General features: G+C 35.8%; 1 protein-coding gene across 1 annotated transcript; it reads right to left on the bottom strand.

The window, feature by feature from the left end:
• Positions 1-16040: 16040 nt before the first annotated feature.
• Positions 16041-18129, bottom strand: LOC145093547 (cytochrome b-c1 complex subunit Rieske-4, mitochondrial-like). Its single transcript, XM_079031698.1, has 2 exons — positions 17846-18129; positions 16041-16926 (listed from the first exon to the last, which is right to left on the bottom strand). Exons 1-2 carry the CDS (start codon positions 18018-18020, stop codon positions 16295-16297), a joined length of 807 nt encoding a protein of 268 aa, XP_078887824.1. The 5' UTR covers positions 18021-18129; the 3' UTR covers positions 16041-16294.
• Between the last annotated feature and the right edge of the window lie 6145 nt (positions 18130-24274).

The raw sequence follows: 24274 nt of genomic DNA, 5'->3' as shown, positions 1-24274 counted from the left end.
TTTTCTTTTTGTTATAGTGTTTTATTGCAATATTATATTTATTTATTTTTTTCGTATTGTACTACTATAAATCAGACTTAAGGGTGATTGTTTTAACATTTCGTTTTTGTGTTTTTTTTTATTATTATTTTGAATACATAATTGAAAGAGATTAAATGATGAAATTAGTGATTTTACGGATTCATATTAACAAAAGTAATTGTTATCAACGAAACATTTAAATAATGACTAAGAAATTTGCAAATGACCACTTTGTCATGATACCATGTTGTGGATTATTAATGTTTATTCCGGAGTACTAGATTGGTGAGATATAATATAAAGGCGTTTTTGAATTTGAAATTTTAGGAATAATGTACGTTACAAGTTGACTACATCCATTCCGGACTAAGAGAACGCATATTCTGAAATTTATTATATTCAAGAGTGAAATTTCGGACTTCAACTAAGTTATTATGTTCTTTACAGTTTACATTTTATTTAGAACTTTAATTTTCCTCTAATCTTTCACTCCGGATTTTTATCACTAGAAATGAGTTTTTGCAATCAGTTTTTAATAGTCGATGTTTGTAATGGAGAACGATATGAAGGAATAAATTGCTCGTTACAGTATACGGCTCCAAATTACACATGTTATGATGTTGATTTAACAAATCATATCAACTTTGATGAGTTGATTAACTTGTTTACTTTGAAACCCATGTTATAGTAATCAAATATGTTTTCTTTTCAACATCGCAGATCAAACGTAGTTATGAAAATTAGAAATGACAATGATGTCGAATATTTTGTTTTAGTATGCCTTTGAACACCGTACAATGGTATGTTGTTAATCATGTTGTTGATTCTTTAGGGAAAACTGTTTCAGTAGCAATGGGTTGTTCGGTACCACAATTAACCAAAAATATAGTTTCTAATTTATGACATTAACACGTATGGACACACGGTATGCAAAACAAATTGCTTACAATGGGCCTACATGTAAGATTGATGTTAGTTTTAAAGGTAAGGAAGTTGTTTATAATGGTCTTGCATATGATGTTGGTGAATCACCAAACGATAAAGCAAAGTTGATGATGTTGGTTGAAGATTCACACATACTTCTAAACAAAAAAAAACGATGGACAAGTTTAAGAGTTTGTCGGATTATGATTATACCGAAGGTGACAACTAAATTGGGCCTAATAACCCCAAAATGATAATTATGTATATTATTTTTTTTGAATTATGAAGAAACTAAGACTACTCATTGGGGAATGCTTGATCCGTCACCATTGCCTGAATCCTTAACCTATGAACAAATGTTTTCAATAATCTGCAACCTCTCATCACATATCAAATTGTTACAATTGTACAAAAACAAAAAGTATCATAACCTAGCATTAGGAATTAAATGTGTTGTCGAGAGAGTGCATATTAAAATCATCAAATCCAAAAAAAGACAAATTTGAAGCAGTTTTCTTCGCTAAAATCTATAAATAGCGACTAGAGCTACAAAAGATAAAATTACAAGAATGTATCACACTCTTACATAAATGCAAATTGCATCCTCATGATCAACAAGGCAACAAGAAAGTGTTCGCTCACTTCTTAAAAGACACATTTTCCAAAAATACAAGAAACATGTTGCGGGTGAAACATGTTCAATGAAGTTTGAATGACCACTTTAGTGTTCATATATTTCTACCGAAAAGCACAGCGGAAAAAGTTATATAGTTTAGTCTATTGAGGGGTACCTGGAAGGGGAAATAGTTAGGAATTATGTTCCTAGAGGTGGCCATGGACGAAAACAGCCAAATTCTGCTACTAGCATTTGGAATGTGAAAAACAGAGGGTGGAGAATCATGAATATGGTTTTCATCGATGCATCGTACGATATTTGATAGGCCAATGATCAAAAAAATTGAATAGTCAAAATTTTGTTCTAGGGTACATGCAAAGCTTTTTAGGTACTTTGATTTAAAGATAGCTTGGCAAGGTTGTGACATGCATTTAATGATGAGTGTATTGTATGGATAAACAGATTTGGTCATGAAAAAAGGGCAAGAGTGTGTTTCATGGGTGCTTTATAATATGACACATATAACAACATGAAGTCCATCAAGAAAAACACAAAAAATTTCCCATAATAATCTTCATTGATTGTTTTTCGTTGTAGAATGCATCAATGGTATTGTCAATGACATAATGTTGGGGATAATTTAATTTAATATTTTTACAAATGTAACTTTATTTTAACTTATTTTACATTGAATGACAATATGTTTGTTTTTTCATATGTAAGGGAACTTCAAAAGCTGGATTACCCCTTACGCTGAGAAGGTTCTTGAAAGGAGGATTCATAAGTCCCCAATGTGGAGGGTATATCGGTTCACCTCTAATAGCTATCTAGTGACTAACCACAAGAAAGATAGTAAAGTCGACTTACAAGGAAAAAAAAGTATATGAGATATATGACAACTGAGTGTCACACCATGTGGTCATACGATAACAACATCCAAACAAAAAATAAATAAACATCGCAACAAATTGGTCAAGCATTATTTCACAACGAAGACGCATCAAAATATATATATATATATATATATATATATATATATATATATATATATATATATATATATATATATATATATATATATATATATATATATATATATATATATATATATAGGTGGTGAATCTTGAATATGATCAATCGATGAAGTGATGTTAGTTTTACCACCGTTGATGAACACAAGTCAAGTTTCATGCCCAGTAAACCATAATTGAGTCTCATCCTAAGGAGAAGGTATAGTTTTGAAAAAAAAAATACAGTCAACCATAATTGAGTCTCATCCTAAGGAGAAGGTATAGTTTTGAAAAAAAATGCAGTCACTACCAATAGATCAGGAAACACATGTCTAACATGTTCATCTTTATTCACACTTGCTACAACAAATTCAAAATCATCAAGTAGGAGTAAGTCTAAGTTGAAGACCGCATATCCTCATTATTCATGCCTAATAAGACTAACGATTGGCGATTAGTTGACATCTATGTATTTTAACCCTAAGTTAGGGAAAACTGCAATAAAATCTCTACATATTGGCCTCATAATCGATTTAATCTCTATATTTATTTTTTATTCAATTAAGTCTCAAATACCGGTAATCGTATTTAATTTAATCCTTTAACCCGGTCAACAGGTCATCCAACTTTCAAAAATTACATTTTTTGCCCAGATTTCAAAATTTATTACAAATTTGGTCCAAAATTTACACTTTTGGCCCAGATTTTAAATTTTGTTACAAATTTGGTCCAAACTTTACCCTCTTTGCCCAAATTTTAGAATTTTATATTTTGTAAGAGAAGGACTTCTACTCTATGGCATTGGTAGAAGGTTAGATAGGGTTAAAAGCCTGAAATCTACCAAAATGTTTAATTAGAAATCGTATGTCTTCTGTGTCATTGGTGCCAACGTGTTATTAATGTATATCAAGTATTGAAATTGTTATGTCTCATTGATTATCATTGAATCAAATCATCGATTGATATGGAAAGTTTGCCGCATTTCACATATGTCTTTGTTGTTCCTTGTACCCCTTTGTTTCTGCCATATTAAAGTATATATATGGCATAACGTTATATTGTATCTATTATTGAACTCACTAAGCGTCTCCGCTTACCCCTCTCAGTGTTTAACAATTGCAGGAAATGAGAATCCAGTATAGTTATATACTGTTGGAAGATTTAGAATAGTTTATACTATTACTTTTGTACTTGGGTTTACGCATGTATAAAACTATAATATCCTAGGTAGTTATGTAATAGATATAACACTGCGTAATATATTAAAACTTAGTCGGTTTGTATCCAGTCTTTTATAATCACACTATCAATGTAAAATACTATTTATAAATATGCATGTAGCATGTTTTGGAGTAACTATATTGTGAAGTATGAAAGTTTGGGTCTTTCAGAAATACGGAAGTTAGGGTCTTTCAATCATGGTATAAGAGTCGTAGTTTAAGTGAACTAAATACCACGGATTGGTATTTAGACTTAAACTTTCAGAAGTTCAATATATGAACAGATTCATTATAAGTATATGGATACAAACCATAGGAAATACTTAAGTAAAAGTATTAGGTAATAATAAATCCTAATATTCTAAAATACTATGTTGCTCCAAATTTTCAGAAGAATGGCTGAACAGGAAGGTAGCCATACACCAGAAGTGGGTGGAGATCCTCGTCCTGAGGAAGTAAATACTCCAGTATCCCCTTGTGAGGAGCGACTCTTGGGTAAACTTACTGGTATTATTCGTAAAACTCTCGAAGAACACAAAAAGAATGGTGATGAAGGCAAAGAAAAAGCCATCGGAGAATCTTCAAAAGGGGAGGCGAAACGTCCCTTGTTCAAAGATTTCAAGAGTGGTGGTGCTACAGAGTTTTCTGGTGTCCTTAATCCCATAGTTGTTCTAACTTGGATTCAAAACATAGAAAAAGTATTTCGTATCTCTCATATGAATAATGAATATAAGTCAAATTATGCTTCTGCACTGCTCATCGGAGAAGCCTTAGTCCGGTGGGAAGCAACATATGAAGCTCTCAACGAGTATGACCAGGAGAATTTATCATGGGAGACGTTCAAAACTTGTTTGATAGGGAAGTATTGTCCTCTAGACATGAGGAGAAAATTGGAAAAAAAAAATTCTTGAGCATAAGCAAGAAGGAATGGCCTTGAATGAGTATGAAACTCAATTCAATCAAAGAGGACGGTTTGCTGCAAAGTATATTCCAACTGAAGACGATAAAATTCAGTTATTCTTGGATGGACTGCGGTATGAAATCCGCGATTTTGTAGCTAATCGGGATGTTCTGTCCTTTGAAAAAGTTGTTGAGTATGCTCGAAAGCGTGATCATGACTTAGAGATACGTGGTGCCACTCTTTCTGTTCCAAAGCATCCACGTATCGATCAAACTGTTCATGTTTCCTCTATTCCACCAACTCAATCCATTCAATCTGAACCTAGCCAGCAATTACAATCTCAGAGCGCCGTTCTCGGTCACGATAGATATCAATCTTTTTCTATTCAATCGACATCATGTCGCATCTGTGGAAAGAATCATCCGGGCCAATGCAGAATAGAAAAGGAATATGTGGTCTACTATGGTTGTGGAGAAGCGGGTCACATAAAGCCAACTTGCCCAAGGAAGGATGTTACTTGCTATGCATGTGGTATTATTGGCCACAAGAAGCGTTTTTGCCATACTCTTACTAGTCAAATGGCGGAAAGTCAAGCTTCCATCCAACAACCAAAGAATACTCCAACTAAAAAGGAGGAGGTGCCAAAAGCTAAGGGTCATGCATTCCAGATTACCACAGAGGAGGCACGCGAAGACCCGAATGTTGTGACGAGTACATTTCTTGTCAACTCTAGACATGCTCACATCTTATTTGACTCTGGTGCCTCATATTCTTTTGTGTCTCATGAATTTGCGCATTCTTTTCAAATTGCTAGTTTATATTGCTATTACTTGAGAAAGTTTAAGGTCTGTTGCCGACCTTGGTCTGGAAGAAGAAATTTTAAGTATTCCAGATTCTAAAATTTTTGTGTTAGAATTGATAAGAAACTTTTCAAAACGATAAAAAGACTTATAGTCGACATCGATAATTTTATAGATAAACGATCAAGGGATATCGTAAAATAATATTTATTAAATGATATCGTAAATAGTGTATTAATACTTATAGAGTGGTATTGTACATTTAAAGTATGTTTGACGAAATAATAACATCTTTGGAAGAATGATGTGCATTTGAAACACATTTGGATGAGATAAATGTGTTGGTGCAATCTGTGAAGTTGTTCCACCACTGTCCAGATTGAAGCAGTGATTATTTATAGAGTCAGAAGAACTGATATGGTGATCAATACTTCGGCAGTATCGCAATTGATGTTGTACAAGATTTAGAAGAATTAAATGAAGATCAAAGGCAAGGCTAATGAAGTTTTCAAACTTAATAGGCCAAGACTTTGCCAAAACATTTTGATGTAGTATGTAGTTCAAATAGTAACCTCAGACAGATGGTCAGACAGAGAGAACAATCCAAACAGTAGAAGATATGCTTTGTGCATACGTCTTGGAGTTAGTGCTCGTCAAGTAGAAACACCATCGAGGCCCAAATTATAATTGGGGAAATAAGAATGAGATAAGAACGAAATGTCCACATTTATTTAAATCGTTATGATTTCGGGGACGAAATCCTCAAAATGAGGAGGTATTTGTAACATACACGTTCAGTTATCATGTTATGTAATTTTAAAAATGAATAATATTATGAAATATTATGTGATTTTGAGCGTTGAGTTCTAACAGAAAGTTTTTACTAGAAATGAAGTAAAAGTATGTTTAGAATCACTCGGAAAATATTGGAAGTCTTATGAGATTCCAATCAAAAGTCAACTATTGAAAATTAACGAAAATATAAAGTTGAAAGTAAGTAGAATTATATTATTGAAAGTTGTAATGAATCTCATTAGAAACATTTAGGCAAAAACCTCATCGAAATCCGAGTTATAACGAAGAATTTATGACTTATTGAAGTTTCGTGACAGAACCAACACGACATCTTATGACGTAAAAAGTGAGTTTTCGATAAACTACTTTTTAGCTTTAGTGATCTAAACGAAAGTCGTAGTATTCGTTAAGCCGAGAATTTTCATAAAAAGAAACTTCAAATCTGACTTCGTATAAGGAAGTTATGATTTTTCTAAGTTTTGGAATAGTAGTAGACAGCTAAAAACTCGAAATAAAGATCGAGTGTTTTTTAGCCGACGCAAACTAAACGAAAATCGAAGGTCTCGTCAATATTAGTACAGCGGTAAAAAGACAGATGAAAACGGACATCGGATGAATAAGTTATGAATTTTTAACGGAGTTTTCTTGTCCCGGCCTGTTAAAAATATAATATTAAAAATGAAGTCAAAATTAGCCGACTGAGTCTAAACAAACGTTGTACAGTATAATCTCACCTACACGTGGATATAAAGTACGTCAAAAACGGAGACCGTACGCAAAAGATATGAATTTTTGAATTTTTTAAATAAAAATAAATGAAAATTCGAAGTCTTATCCGAGAAGGTACGCCCCGCATAGAGGCTTACGCCCAGCGTTCGCATGGCAGGACCTCGGATTGACCACGTCTCCGATCTTCGCATGATGGCTACATAGCAGACACGTCCGAGCCACGTTCCCTCCCTTCCGAGAATCGGACACGTAGCCTCGTACACCCCGCGTACAGCGAGACTACACCCCGCGTAGTGAGCTACTTCGGAACCTATAAAAGGGATGCGAGGCTACCCGTATTTTGGTTGCCATTTTTCAATCTCCTTCACTCTAAAAACCCTCTCTAGCCCCTTTTAACCCCCCGAAGCCCCGGTATCATTCCCGACACCCGAAGCAAGTCCCGACGCCCCGAAGTTCCTGAGAAAATTATATTTTCAAGTCGAAACTTTGCCCGTGTAAGGCTGGTTTTCAACTAAAATCCCCGGTTTCGTCACAGAAATTCATATTTAGAGGCGAAGTGCTACCGAATTATCATTTATTCCTTCGGTTATTTCACGGTGAGTTCAGTATATACAAACAATTATATGTTATGTATTATATGTGTTATGTGCTTTTCCGTGTTATTATTTCCGCTATTATGGTAGCAAAGTTGTACCTTTGACCATGTGATCAGTGAAAGGACTTAGATTCAGGGTGGTACTGGTATGTAGCCTCTAGCCATGTTAGAGCATGTCTCGTAAGAGAATGACTTCTATTCTATGACATTGGCAGAAGGTTAGATAGGGTTAAAAGCCTGAAATCTACCAAAATGTTTAATCAGAAATCCTATGTCTTCTCTGTCATTGGTGCCAAAGTGTTATTGATGTATATCAAGTATTGAAATTGTTATGTCTCATTAATTATCATTGAATCAAATCATCGATTGATATGGAAAGTTTGCCGCATTTCACATATGTCTTTGTTGTTCCTTGTACCCCTTTGCTTCTGCCATATTAAAGTATATATATATATATATATATATATATATATATATATATATATATATATATATATATATGGCATAACGTTATATTGTATCTGTTATTGAACTCACTAAGCGTCACCGCTTACCCCTCTTAGTGTTTAACAATTGTAGGAAATGAGAATCCAGTATAGTCATATACTATTCGAAGATTTAGAATAGTTTATACTATTACTTTTGTACTTGGGTTTACACATGTATAAAACTATAATATCCTAGGTAGTTATGTAATAGATATAACACTTTGTAATATACTAAAACTTAGTCGGTTTGTATCCAGTATTTTGTAATCACACTATCAATGTAAAATATTATTTATAAATATGCATGTAGCATGTTTTGGAGTAACTATATTGTGAAGTATGAAAGTTTGGGTCTTTCAAAAATACGAAAGTTAGGGTCTTTCAAGAATTCGCCTGGGAACATGAAGGTCAGATGATGCAAAAATACCCCCATCTTTTCCCTAAATCATAAAGACAACTCTAGAACAAATTTCGGGACGAAATTCCCTCTAACAGGGGGATGATGTCACAACTAGAAAATTAGGGTTAAGATGTTGATCCTTGTACAAGATAAATCCCATTGTGTAACCTTGCAACAATTCATTTAGTGAAATTCAAACTTCAATGCTATTAAGTTCCTACGTCCATACATTGTGATTCAAGCCGGCACAGCCTCATGGAAGTCCAAAACTCGATCCAATAAGCCAAGTCCAAATAATTTTGGGCCTTAGCCCAAGAATTCTCGGCCCAAAACCCTTGTTGGCCCAAGACTTCTTCATCGGGCCCTATTGGGCCAATAACTTCCCCATTTGGCCTTGATGGGCCGAAAACCCCTCTTTGGGTCCTAATGGGCTAAAGACTTCTATTGGGCTCAATATTAGGCCGAAAACCTTTTATTGAACCTTAGTGGGCCGAAAACCACTATTGGGCATCCCATTGAGCTGGAAGTTTTTAATTGACTTTCCTTTGGGCCGAAAACTCCTCAATTGGACCAAAAACCCTTCATTGAATATTAGTGGGTCGAGAACCCTTATTGGGCCAAGTCAACAACCGAACACCCCTATTTTGGGCCACCAATTGGGCCGAGGACCCTCTTTGTCCGGTTTGAATATTCAAAAAAAATAATAGTAAGATTAGATAATGGACTTGCCACCACATCATTGTCCAACATGTCTCCAAGTTCTTTAACCTCCATACATCAAGACGTTTCTCATCATCTTTAGGAAGAGTCAACCCCTACTCCCCCCCCCCCCTCTCTTAATCGGCCGAAACCCCCCCCCCCCCCTCCCACTCTCATTTCAAACTTTTCTCAACTAATTTTCCTCTCAAACCTCCCATTGTTCTCTCAAGAATTTTCAAGTTCATCATCATCAATAATTGGATTCTAAGCTTCTTGGTAGTTCTATGCTAAACTCAAGTGTTTTGTTTCATATTTATGCTTAGAACATTCCATTTACACACTTTGTTGTGTGTTAAACTCCTTAGAACACCCACATTTCGAGAATCTCTCCGAGACACAAGCTAGGCTCGAAAGTTTCTTCCTCTTCTTCTTCTACATCTCGAAAATCATCAAGGTGAGCTTCATACCCCACTATTTTCAAGTTTTTCATCCTTTTGGGGGGGGGGGGGGGATATAGTCAAGTCTTGTTTAAATCTTTGAATATTTTCATGCACTTGTATGTTTATATGTCTATGTGTGTTGAAATGTTGATTACTTCATGTTAATACCCCATAAAACTCGAGATTTCACAAAATCTCATATGGTTAGAATAAAGTTGTTTTGTATAACATCATATACCATGGTTTTATGTTGAAGAGGAAATAAGTTACGAGGGGGAAATGGGTTTTAGTGTGTGTTTTAAAAAAGAAAGAAAATAATATCAAAGAAAATGTTATCACATATTTGGTTGTAAACACTTGATGGGTGGTGAAAATATAAGAGTTACACTCCAAACGGTTAATTTTGGACATATATATTTTTACCACTAATACTTGTGCAAATGTTGAAATATTATAAATTTCAAGGATTTTATGAAATCTTATGGAAATTGTGACATGTTCTAGTCACAACAAAAATAGACTATTTTTGTGTTACTAAACACTCAAACAAATTTTGATGTGTTAAAACCCACCATAAAACTTGAATATTTTACTAAAAACTATTTTTATTAGTAAAATAGTCATAAAATGTTGTCATATGTTATTAGTTTGAATACTTAAAGGATTAAACTATCTACACAATGTATTACAATTGGACGAATTCATTAATGATTATTTATAAAATCATTATAAATAATTGAACTAAAACGGTATACAAATCAAAAGTGTTACGACAGAAAATTTCGTGTAAACCTGTTAAGGCACTTGTGAGGCTCTTATTCGCCGTACCTACCTAGCGTACACCGTAAGTCCTGTAGTTATAACCAGAGTCTCCTAGAGGGAGAGCGAGGTAATTGTGTATAGATCTATACGGGGTTGACACCCCCACACCTGAGCTGTTCGCTACAGCTAGACTAGGCCAGTCTAGAGTGACAAATATCTTCCCGTAACCGACGCCTGAAGAATGTCATGACAAGCATTTTAGTCGTAGCAAGCATGGTTGTAATGACTCACATAGGGATTAACAATGTTATTTTGGATTTATGAAATTATGAACTTCGTCGGTTTTATAAAATTATAAAACTAAGCATCACTCTCGTACTTTACTACTACCACTCCAGTATTAGGGTTTTAAGACTGCTTTTTTTTTTTGTAAAACAGGAAATATGGGATTTTTTGGGAACTCACACTCTTTTCAATTACGAACAACAGAAAACAAAGAGCACACATGCAATTATCCACAGTTTTAGAACAAGACTACAAAACAATTTTTTTTACAGGAAATATCGGATTTTCTGGAGTTTTTCAAATTATTACAAATCAAAGTTGTTACAAATCTTTTATACAAATATGCTTATGAACTCACCAACTTTTTAATTGACGCTTTTCAAAACGACTTGTATTCTCAAGGACTCAGTGAGCAGGTACCCCGGGCTATGGATTTTGGATAATTACTACATTTTTGGAACATCGTATTTACTGACACTTTTGTGTAAAGTTGTGAACAAATACAATTCTATAAACAATGTATGTTGGTATCATTAATGTATGATGTTGATTGCTATGTTTTCAATTATATTCAATTGTGATGATACAATACAATGAACTCATCCGCCCCCGGACGTTTTCGCCGTCCTGGTTCGGGGGTGTGACATAAGGATTGGGTCCTAGTACTTGGTGGAAGTGATACATTGAGAGTAACTGGGTATAGTTATGCCAACTTTCAAACAGATAGAGGCAACTTTCGTTCTCAATATGGATGGGTGTTTACTTTAAATGGAGGATCATTTACTTGGAAAAGTTCCAAGCAAGAGACATTAGATGATTCTACCTGTGAATCAGAGTACATAGCGGCAAGTGAAGCATCAATGGAAGCAATTTGGTTGAAGAAATTCATCGAAGATCTTGGAGTTATTCTAACCATTAAGGAGTCGATGTAATTTTTTTGTGATAATGAAGGGGCGGTTGCCTTGACAAAGGAAGCAAAAGATCATGGAAGATCATGATATATCGACATAAAGTACCCTTTCATCAGACATAGAGTAGAATAAGGTCACCTCACTATGACAATAATATCATCTGAAGAGAATCCTGCAAATCCACTTACAAAGGGTCTAAGTAGGGATAAACACATTCATCATGCCAGGAGCATAGGTCTGAGAGATGATATTAGTTTTAGTAGTTAGATAGTTAGTTTGAAACTTGTAACAAAGTAAATGTAATTTACTTTTGGTGATTAAATAGTAGAGAATTATTTATAAGTTTGTTTACTACCTTTTGTCAATTGTTTATTCTTGTGTTTCATTTTTGCATGTTTTACTTCCCAAATAATTCGATTATTCAAAACTCCACGGTCGTTCATACTTTTGGAAGTAAGTAGTGAATTAAGACTGTCATGAATTGAATTGTGGATGGTCTAAAGAGCTTTAGACATATCAATGGTATTGCCAGAATGTTCATAAGTACTTAGAAATGGAGATTTAAGTATTTGATTAACCTAAGCTCAAAGAATTACTTCATGGAATTTATCACAAGTAATTATGAGATGATAATATCTTATAATCTTAAAACGGAGATATATGAATTGTAGTTTACAAGTTGGTTGTTCATTGATAATAGGTAAACGCTTCAGTAACTTGATGTTATAAAACGTATTGACATGCATGATCTGATGAGTAAATAATGCAAGCATATAAGTCAAAGTTTATTCATTCCTTTTGCCCTAACGGGAAAAACAATATCTTTGGGCCCCTTGGTAAATTGGTGTTGACTTATAATGTTAGGCCCGGTCAAGACTAAATTGATATGTTCAATTAGAAGTTTTATGTCATCACAAATCAGAAATCGAGAAACAAAGTCGTAGACAATGAGATTGATTTTGTTCCATGCCTCATGTTCGAATGATATCTTGCAGAACGGAGGAATATATGATCACTTATCTTAGGACATGTAACTGATTGGGTTAGAGTTCAACATCGACTTTTGGAAGATACAATTTGTTGATCGATTTAGAAGTTATACTGGAAATTATAGTTAAAGACTTATCCTAGTGGAAGAATGTTGCATTATGTGTCTAGGACCATAACTAAATTTGGTATATACTTGAATTGATAGTAGCACATTCCTTTTGGGTTGCCCTCAAACCTAGCAATTGGACATGATGATTTTTGGAGAGAGGGATTAATTTATTATGTGAATAATAAATTAAATAAATGGTTTATTAGCTTGGGTGTGATTCTATTAGAAGCACGACACTTGTGGTGCTTGCTTCCAAGAGATCAACAATGAGGAATTCTAGTTGTTTGCTATAAGAACTAAAAGGTATATAATCCTAAAACCCTCTCATATTAATTTCGAAAATACTCTAGGGTTTCCAAGTTTCTTTTTTATATTCTTAGTTATAGGTTCAATAGAGAAAACATAGATCCTATTTAGGTTGCATGTAAACTTAAGGGTTTTATTTTTGTTTGTTTACCTAAATCCAATCATGTTCTTGGTTGCGTTTTCTTTTATAGCCATATTTGAAGGACATATATCTTGAAGAAAGTAAATTGATTAATGAGTATTTATTTCAAAAGATCTTTCTTTGGTGATTCTACTCAAAAGATTTTATGCCTTTATGATTCTTCTGAATAGGCTACATAAAGAGCCTCTGAAAAGGCTGGACAAATATCGCTTTTAGAATATTTCTTTGTTTTACTAACTCTTTTGTTTGTATTCTTATATTATTTATTATTTTGTCTTGTACCATTTTAAATGATTTGACAATGGCATTTCATAAGTCAAGTATATAACTATTGACAAACCATTGTCCCTAGAAGCATATTGTTGTATGTGTTTAAATCTCTTTAAGTATCTCATCAACGAGACCATTTATGGAGATGACATTGAATCACCCCCTCACGTTGATTGTATAGCATCGTCTAAACTTTCAAAGTGAGCTTGCCTGGTCCAAATCAGAAAATTATAGAAAGGCTTGGGTATTTATTTTTTGGTTAATTGTTTCTTACCTGACTCCGTCCCTGTAAGCATGCTTGTCGTATGCATCAAGTGTCATGTTCTACTGAAACATCGAGCATAACCCCGTGGCTTACCTTGATTGCATAGTTATCAACTTAAGAGATACTTGTCTGGTCCTTAAATGACAAAGGGTTATTCATGTCCTTGACCTCCTAGTCTGAGGTATGACATGGTACCATTGAACGAATTGACAGTGAACTTCAAAGTTCTAGACTGCAACTCAAATCTATGATACGAAAGTTGAACAACTTCTTGTTGATGAGTTGACATTGTTTATGAGTCACGTTGATTCCACCTCAGCGTGACTAAAACACTCTATTCTCTCTTTAATTATTCTTAATAAAACTTTACGATTCACTGTTATATAACTCACACTGAAAAAAGTTTAAAAAAATTTGTGTCGATGGTTAAGCTAAAACACCATAGCTTATCACATGCATCATTCCACTCTTTCCCTTTTCTTCTAATAAAAGTGATTAATGAGTCAGCATATGAAATCACATGTTGATGAAATCTCGCAATATTATGTAATTGAATGATAGTTCAAATCCATATTATTAAGAGACATCATACTCACTGGATTACCAGCTACAACTCTGATACACTGACCACTTCCTCCAGTACCATATATGATGTTGATGTCAAAAAAAGGGATAGACATATACCTGATCCAAAGAAGAGCTAAATCTAAGGGGGAGCGGATAAGAGCTAAATCTAAGGGGGAGCAAATATATGCTGAGACTCATGATACACTAATGATACACTGGTTATTTTCTACTGCTACTGATGATTACCGAAATTTGGGTAGGTATATGTCTCAAGGGGAACATGCATTGAAGTTGAAAATTTATCAAATGATAACCTTGTTGATTTTGTTGAAGATTGGTTTTGACATCATTAGATAAGGGGAGATTGTAAGGTCACACCTTATGATCTGATGAGTCAAACACCTTACATGATGACGGCCAGCGCGAGCACCAACGTTAGCATCAACGTCAGCGCCTCAAGACCTTATCAGCGTTAGTGTCTAGTATGTAATCTTTGTATATTAGGCAGTTATAATTATATGTATAAAATAGATAGTAGATCTGATATCTTGGTGATAAGGATCGGTTCTTATTATAGATTAGATACAATCTTTTGATTAAAGGGATATACTTGTATAGTTGAGTATATATTCAACATTAGGGTAAAACCCTAATATACGTCTTGGTGTCCATCTTTTGACATACGTTCTCTTGGTGAGAACAACCCCTTTCTTGGTGAAAGACATCTTTGTGATTAATTTTTGTTCTTTATTTGGTTTAATTAGTTTGTTCATTGTTAATTATACGTAAAGTGTATCCGATCGATACAAATCGTTAGAGTTCAAGGGTTTCGAGTTTATAGAGTTCTTGTGTTCGAGTTCAAGGATTTCGAGTTCATTTGATTCTTGTGCTCATCTAATTTTAGGGTTCTCGCCGGAAAATCGAGTTTGATTGGAAAATCATACTTGGCCGAAAAAAATCATGTTTGGCCGGAAACGTCAGAAACCGGCAAAACCCATTATTATCGGTCATGGTATAATTTACGTGTTTCAACAAGTTCAAGGATTAGTAAAGCACGTAAAATAATTTAGTGACCAAATGTGACCAAAAGTCAAAATATGTTACCCTCTCAAGTCATTATCCCTCTTTTCCTTCCTAAAAAGGAACTCGAAAACTTTTTTTTTCTTCTTCTGCTTCCCTTTTTCTTCAAAATGAAAAATTCAAGAACACAATTTACCAAAATAGTTTTTCTCATATTTTGCATTTTACATTTTGGGATACTATCTTTTGCCATGGTTCTGAACCTAACCAATTTATGGAAAATTTTATTTCGCAATTATTCATCATTCATTAAAATTATGTGTGAAACTCGGATACTACACATGTTTTTGAAACATTTATAAAAAAAAATCAAATTGTTTTGAGTATTTATAAGAATTTATATGGTTCTCGTTCCTTATAGAACCCATTCGAATTTTATGGAATTTATTTTAAGAAAATGGAAATTTTATGGAAATTCTCGAAAAAAAGAAATAGTTCTCAAAATGAAGAAGAAAATGACATGACAAAAAAAAATATTTACTAGGTTAGAATTTAGATAACATATAAACTGTTCAACGTAAACAATAACATCAACAAGGTCTCAAGTTTAAAAAAATTAAAAATTTTAAAAAAAATAAAAAATAAATAAATAAATAAAGAAGAAGTTGTTGATAATATTGTACTGCGACTAAAGAAAAGATTATCTTCCATAAAAGAATGTAAATCAATAACACAAGCACTATATGCTTAGCATAAGAGTCTCTAACCCTTGACCTTTAAAAAAACAAGTGTGATCCATTTAAATCTTGTCATGCAACATGATAGATGTACATATCATATGGAAGCAACAAGTCTTATTGAAACACAAAACGAATACTCCAATCTTTATGAAAACACATCAGCTGAAACATACCATAACATGCCCAAATGTAAAAAAGGCCATTTAGAAAGTAAAAACAGGTCCTTTCGGCCACAAAATCATAAATATCGCCAACATCCTAAATGTTTCATTTTCTTCAATGTCAAGTCTCAACCAATCAGCAACTTGTTATCTTCCATGAAACTATATGTGGGGACCTCCAAATTATACGGAGCAGGACCCTTCCGGATCCTTCCGGAAATATCATAATGGGACCCATGACACGGACAAAACCACCCTCCAAAATCACCCGCATTCGGCAACGGAATACACCCCAAATGCGTACACACCCCCACCACAATCAGCCACTCCGGATCCTTAACCCTAGCCGCATCCTCCTGTGGGTCCCGCAGAGACGCCACATCAACACTATTGGCCAGCTTCACATCGTCCTCTGTTCGCCTTCTTATAAACACAGGCTTTCCACGCCATTTCACAGTCACTGTGGACCCCGGCTCGATGCTGGAAAGGTCGACCTCGAGGGAGGCGAGGGCAAGAACGTCTTTACTCGCGGACATGCTGAGGATGAATTTGAGGACTAGGAGGCGGAGGAGGGACGCGTACACGAATCTGCCACCTGTCAACACGAAATATGCAAACGCGCGTTTGCTTGGGTCGCCAGGTGGATAACGTTCATGGTTGTGGGAGTCGTACACGATCTTCGAAGTTGGGTTTGTGATGGCGGCTACTGTTGGTGGGATTGTGTCCTCGAATTTTGGGGTTATTGAGTTTGATGCAAATCCTGTGATGAAAAAGGAGTATACAATTAATACTAAATTGAAGTATAAGATTAAGAATAACTGTTTTTTTGTTACGCATGACTATAAGATCAAAAAGGAGTATACAATTAATACTACTAAATTAGATCTGATTCTGCAATGTCTATACATGAGCAAAGCTACATGTTGCAAGTATCCTCTTTATGCATCTGATAAATATTGTTTCAACTTTGTGTAGACTGTAAATATGCTCAGGAAACTAAACCCACTAACTTTTCCATAAATATCCTAAAACCACTTGCTTTTCCATAGAATCACCATCTGTATACATCCCTTGCATCCTTAGTAACAAGAAAATATCAAGATTCATTATGATGCCAATTTGTGGGTCTTAAATATGGTCGCCAGAAAATATCAATAATTACATCAGAGAGTTGCCAAAGATAACAACAGTCCTCCATTTAAATCTAATACATCTAGCATAAGCTTATTTATAAAAGAAAAGTAGTCTCTCTTAGGTATCACATAAGAATGCTGACCTTCATAGAAACCAAAATCTGGTTAGTTCCAGATGCCAAATATAGTCCTCAAAATTTGCTCTCTATGATTTAGAACGAGGAAAGCATTTATTTCTAAACTGGTATGATAGCAAAATGCAACCCTAACCGACTAAAGTTTAGATTTATATGACCCGGACGATATATCTTTCACGAAAAAACCCTATCGTTATTGTGCGAACACGAATCAACAATAGAAAAACGAAAAGACTATAACAGAAGAGAAAGAATCACAACCAGGATCAGATGCCTAAATCACTGAAATTACAAGGTTACATAGATGAGATTGATAATAATTTCGATTGGGATAATTAGGTCACGATTAGGCTAATATACCTTGTAAAATCGAGGCAGGATGAAGAATAAAACGGGGAAACGAACAAACCTCTGGAGAACGGAAGAAATGGATGGTTGAAAGGAGATGAGGCGTGAGCCGATCGGCGATCGTCAGCGGTGTCCTCGATCTGAGTGTTTTTGGAGATGATGGAGGCAGAGGCGGAGGTTTGGTGCCTCCATGGAGATGTGAGAGAAGCTAGCCTCCTGCTTCCGGCTCTCAGCATCGTGTTCGTGCGTTGTAGGGTTGGATGAAAATGAATGAGCCTCTCTCTCTATCGCTCTTTGAAACCTTTGTTCTTTGTTGATGGCCGCCCACATGAAGTTTTTGCCTCTCAAAGCTACCCTTTTATCAATTTGTTTTAACCACTGGGTTAATTACTAAAATAATTATAATTTAAACTGTATTATCAATAAAATGATGTATCTTTTAATAATTACTTATTATACATAGACTTTACCAAATTATCAAATTTTATGAAATCATTTTTATTACAACAGTTTATGCCAAATTATGGTATAGTGAAAATTTTGCATTTTATATATAAGATAAGTGGAATTAAAGTAGCATAAGCTTCGTTGTCATAAAAATTTTAAAAGGTTGAACTTCAAGGTCCATATTTTATCTTTTGGGTTTTATCGACCCGTAAACTCTTAATTTACATGTTAAATAAGATAAAAATCATATTTTAACCCACTGTAATTGGTTACCTTCTATGTGGCAATGTCTATATTATCAACTTATGTCGACATGATACCAATGTGGATTGTTAGAAAGTAGTTTCTTTAATAAGCTTAAACTAGATCCCAAAATGAAGACAACTCTCTCAAGTTTTTTCCTCTTTTAACCTAAGAGTATTTGCACCGAAACCCTACATAAAGTGAGGTCGTCCATGGCATCTTCAACCCTAATCTAATCTTCTCGATAGATATATCACCGTTGTGCGACTATGAAAAGCCTAGATTGGAGAGTGTTTTGTGGTTTGATAAAAATCTGAAAATGAGGTTTTGCAACTATGTGAAGTCGATGGTAAGTATCCTCTTATTCTTTTTGTTGACACTAAAAAATGTATCCATTGATTCTTTAGTGAAAAGGATTTCATATGAAAACCCCAACATTGTTTGTCTCACTATTGGTAGTTTAAGAAAACATCATACAGTTGTAAGTTCGTCAAGTGGGTTGACCAAAAAATGCATAATGAACACTATAAAAAGATTGTTTATTCTCTAAAAATGGAGTTTAATGAAATAATAGACAACGTGTACTATGGGAAACTAAAAACATGATTATTGCACTTGAAAAGATGTTGGATGTGGCAAAATTGATTGGTATGGCTGAGAAATGTAAGACAAATATTGAGTTAGCTATCACATATGATGAAACAAGACATATTGGTTGAAGAAAAGATCTTCAGGCCAAATCATAAGTGGACTGTGGTTGTTTATATGGTGTGTATTAGTGTGTTAATCAAGTAGGTTATGCATAGTATGTGAGACTAGGGATGGGTATAATGGGTTGGGGTTTTGGTATTATGGTTTCGTGGTTTTTGGTGGTTGAAGTATATGGACAATCTCCCTTTTTGTAAAGATGGCCTAGGGAAGTTAATTGTTTTTTTGTCCGGGACAACAACAAAACAAGTTAAGCCCTTCAGATAAATGTCAAAACAAACTTCGGTGAACTTTGCGGAAATAAAACTATTGAAAAACTTAAATCAAAAACTGAACACAATATTTAACGTGGTACTGTCAAGGTGACCTACGTCCACGGGCGAATGAGAGAGAGTGGATTTCATTAACTTTCATGAACTATTATTGATGACGTGTCGTTGGCACGAACGAAGAGTCGCGCTTAGACGCACTAGAGAATGCCCCAATGCACGTCACGCCTAGCGGATCGAGCCCGACGGAACTTAGCGCCCGCTAGCGCCCCTAAGAGCAGGGCGCCCGCAGAGAAGGCCCGGCCCCGCCAGGGCGCCTTTTCGCTCTGCGACAAAAGTTTAATGGCTCCAGGTGACAAGGCAGATGCTCAAAGCATTACCACTTGAACCAATCGTTGGCTCCGACGGACTAAGGAGCACGATTATCCAATCAACGTTCGCGATCCTGTCGGGACTGACGCTCTTGTCCCATACGGACTGGCAAAAGGGTTTGGTATAAAAGGCCACCCCTGGTGCCATGGAAAGTAAGTTTCTCTCTCCCATTTTACCCCATATACTCCCAAGCCTATCCACTGATTTGGCCATCATAGAGTTTTCTCGTGAGTCGCCTCCCGAAGAACAGATGACGTCTCTCTCTCTCTCTCTCTCTCTCTCTCTCTCGTTGTGACCTCGCAAGCTCATAGGAATCATCAGAGACGTACGGTGTTATCGTCCAGTGGCCAGGTCGCATCATTTGGCACCATCCATAATGTGACAAAAAAACAAACAAAAAGCACACTCCTCATCGTTGGAAGAATGGCATCCGGCGACACCAGCGGAACTGGTGGGACACCAACAAGCCCATCATACCTATGATGTCATTGGAACCAGTTATTGCCCCAGTTCTCACACCGCTCACTGGTGAAGCATCACAAAAGGGCGGCTCGACGGTTACCACCACTCCAACAAACGAATTACAAAGGCCTACCGTCGAAGGACCAGCTTCCTCGACCGTCGTAATGGCGCAAAATGCCTCCATGAAAACACCGCAACTAACATTGATATCAAGCAGTACAACACCACCAACGGTGGACAACGTCGTCGAGACACCGGTCTTCTCGCAACCACCACCACTATACCAAATTATGGGAGAACAATCGGCGGTTTTCCAAACAACATCGTCAAACCAGATAGTGAGAGATCAAACAATGGCTTTCCAAACACCTTCGTTTGTGACAAATATACCCTTCAACACCACAATCCCACATTATCAACCATTTGTGTCCAATAATCCTCTCTCACAAAACTCACACCTCTTGTCCACCCAAACACTAAACTTCCTATTTCCACAACAAGCATTCTACAAGCCAAACCCCGGCCACCCCTCGGCATACAACAACATACTAATGCAACCTTACATCACCACCCAGTAGTATAACCCACATGATACTCTCTCCATCCCAAATCAAGATTGTCTATCGCGCAACGTAACATCTTCGTTCGCCAAGGAGCTCTTAGACTATGAAATCCCAAACACGACAAAGTTACCACATCTCAAGACCTACAATGGACCTTGAAATGCTGGACGGGGGTTGGGGTTTGGAGCTACTGGGGGTAGGTTGTTGACTTCTGGTTCGGAGTCGGAGTTATCCGAAAAGCCTTCAGCACACTGATCATCCAAAGGGATCGAGTGATCATCTTCTGACTCTTCATCGAGCCATCCTCCAATGCCTTGGTTCGGATAGTACGGATCGCCGGGAAGGTGGAAGCCAGCCATGCTATCTACATGAGAATAGGGAAAGAAAAGTTAATAGACGTACTAATCTAAGATACCTATAAGACGTTCGTTATTAGTCGACCCAATACTTGCATAGTGCATACCAATTACATGTACCCGAAACAGGATAGACCTTCGAATAAGTGACCCTAAGCGTGTTCTGTACGGTATCATAATAATGCATAATAGTAAAGACAAGCAACCACATCCATTGCATTAATATTATAATTGTAATACAAGCATGTTATGTACGGTTTTGTTAGACACCAAAAGTATAATCAAAATAAAGAGGAGTCTTGTATGTGCTCCATCTTCTCAAAAGCTGCATCTGTACCTGTCTACTGATGACCTGAGAATACAAGTTATTTTGAAAACGAGTATCAGCATAAAGTTGGTGAGTTCATAAGTATTTAGTGTCATTGCTTGTATAAAAATGTTTACAATCATGTAATATAAAAGCTGTTATCAAAGTTTGAAAATAGTATGATCCCTAGAAAATCCTATATTTTCCAGTAAAAGTAGTCTTCTACCAAGACCTGGTTATTTGTAAGTTTGATCCCTTGAGAGTGTAAAAGTTTTCCCAATGAGACTATCAATTATAAAAATATAGTTTCAAACTTCATTCGTGTAAAGTAAATGGGAAAATAATGTTTTACCCCAGCAGTGTCACTGCCGGTTGAATGAAATAAAAATGCAGACTCCAGGTAGTATTAAATGCACAATACACCTCGGGGAGTCTGTTTTGCCTTTAATTCTTAATGTGTTAATTAAAGGTCTGAATGTGAGCTCATATGTAACCATGCTGATTGATGATCGAATAACTGATGACCCTCAAGGTCACACGTAGTATGGTGACATTTTGTCACCCCTAGGCCTAGTCGGCTCGAACTGTAGCTAGCAGTCGGGATGTCGAAGTGTCTGTCCCGTATAGATCTATACACATAATGCCCGCTCTCCCTCAAGGAGACTCTGGTTACACGGTGATGGCATAGTGAAGTGTCGTATCGAGGAATAGTATGTCACATTCTGTTTTAATATATTAGTATTATAGTATAATGTACTTTTTGGTATAGTGTATGGAGTGTTCTCTTGTATAGTATATGGTATTCTATTTGTATAGTATTTAACATGTATAGACTCATAACAGTATTAACTATAGTGAGTGTCGTGGTAATAGTAGTAATGAGCGGTAAGCCTTAACTATACCTATTATAGTTAAATAGAGGTGTTAGATGCATGCCTTTGATACACAAAGGTAATGATCTGAAGTGACGACTTTTATATCCAACACAAATATATATGATATATAACTAAGAATTCAACGACAGTCGGACAGATAACAAGATACCCTAAGTCCACAATCAAACAAGAACAGGAAGTAAGGTGAGCTATCAGTCCTAAGTCCTTCAAGTCTTACTTAAATAAATATATTGATGTAGATATAGTTTGGGAACAAAAGAAGTTTAAAAAGAGTTTGGAAATATCTTTATAACAATTTAACACAAAAAATGAGTTTGATAAACATTTAAAGCATTTTTGTTGGCAAAGCAGTTAAAAGTATAGAAAAGCCTTTTTTGGTTGCAAGTTATAAATCACATGTGATTGATACCATAACTTGTTGGATTCAACTTGTATTCCCCCCCCCCCATAAAAGCATTTAAAAACATTTAAAAGGTCAATTAAGGGGTATGAATTCACCTGCAGTGAGTGGAGTGGATGGAAGTGTCGAGTAGGATGCTAGGTGCCAAGTGAGGACTTGGACACACACACGGATCCTATGTAACATGTAGTGATACATAAATGCATCTAATTAGTTATTTAATCACTAATTAAGTAAGTAAAGACACTCTAATGCATGAAAACACTTTGTTTCAAGTGCTTGGAGTGCTAAGGGTTGCATCTAAGGAGTGTATGGCCTCACTATGGAGTTTACACTTCAAATGGTAGCCCTTAGGGGTGTTTACGGTTTTGAACCATTTTCCCCATGAGTTTATGGCCGTAAACTCATGGGAATGGTGTGTTTGTGTGCTTCAAGGTCTTATGCTTCACAAAAGAAGGTCCTAGGGTTGAATCAAGGGCTTAGGAAGTGGTTAGGGCTCGAAATGGCACACTTTTTGGAGTTTACGGTCCTTGGACCATGTTCGGGAGTTTACTATCATAAACTCATGGTTACTCCATCCATTTCATGTTTTGTGGTTCTTAGATCATTTATGCAAGTTCCTAGTTCATTAGCCAAGCATTGGAAGGAGTTTGGGGCATCAAAACCCCTTTTAGGGGTGTTTACGGTTTGGGAGATTCCCAAACCGTAAACCCATGTTCTTGGGGGGTTTTGGGGTTCATTCCATGGATTTACAAGCACACTAAGTAGATAACTAGCTAGGAAGAGTCTACTTACTTATAGGAAGCTTGCAAGAGTGTTTTAGGACCCAAAAACACTAGTGTGTTCTTGGTGTTTTGAAGATGCTTGAAGATCTAAGTAAAAATAAAAAATCCAAGGATGAAATGATGTATAAACACTAGATTTAGTGTTGTATGGACGAAATTAGGGGAAGAAAACTTACATTTTTGGTGGATTTGGAAGAAATGTGTGATGATAGTTGAGAGAAAACTAGTTGTTCTGGAGATTGGAAGTGTAAAAATGAAGACAAGGAAGGTAAACTCAGTCTATATGCACGAGTCTTGGGAGGAGGGTGTTTACGGCCCAAACACCCCTTGTTTGGCCGTGAACACCTAGCTAAGGTGTTGGATTGCTCTACTCGTTACACCTCGCTAATAACGACACTTCCTTTTATTTAATCGTTTGACGAAAAATAAAATAAAACACCAAACGGACTTAAATCCGGCCAAAAATGTACTGAAATATTTTTGACTAATATTTGGAATGTTTGAATGTGGAAATTATACACATGAAAATTTCGGGTTGTCACAGACAGTGCAAGAATACTTCACCAGGTTCACTAACACCGCACTAGACGTCCCAGGCCACAACGAAGAGTTAATAGTAGGCGCCTTCACCTGGGGCCTCCTCCTGGAACCGCTTCCCCAGAAGCTCATGGGGAAAAATGCA

Source organism: Lactuca serriola, chromosome 3 (genome assembly GCF_051521515.1).
Source record: "Lactuca serriola cultivar US96UC23 chromosome 3, Lser_US96UC23_V15, whole genome shotgun sequence".
Classification (NCBI taxonomy): Eukaryota; Viridiplantae; Streptophyta; class Magnoliopsida; order Asterales; family Asteraceae; genus Lactuca; species Lactuca serriola.
Note: the sequence above shows the minus strand (reverse complement) of the source record. Positions and strands in the feature narration are given on the sequence as shown.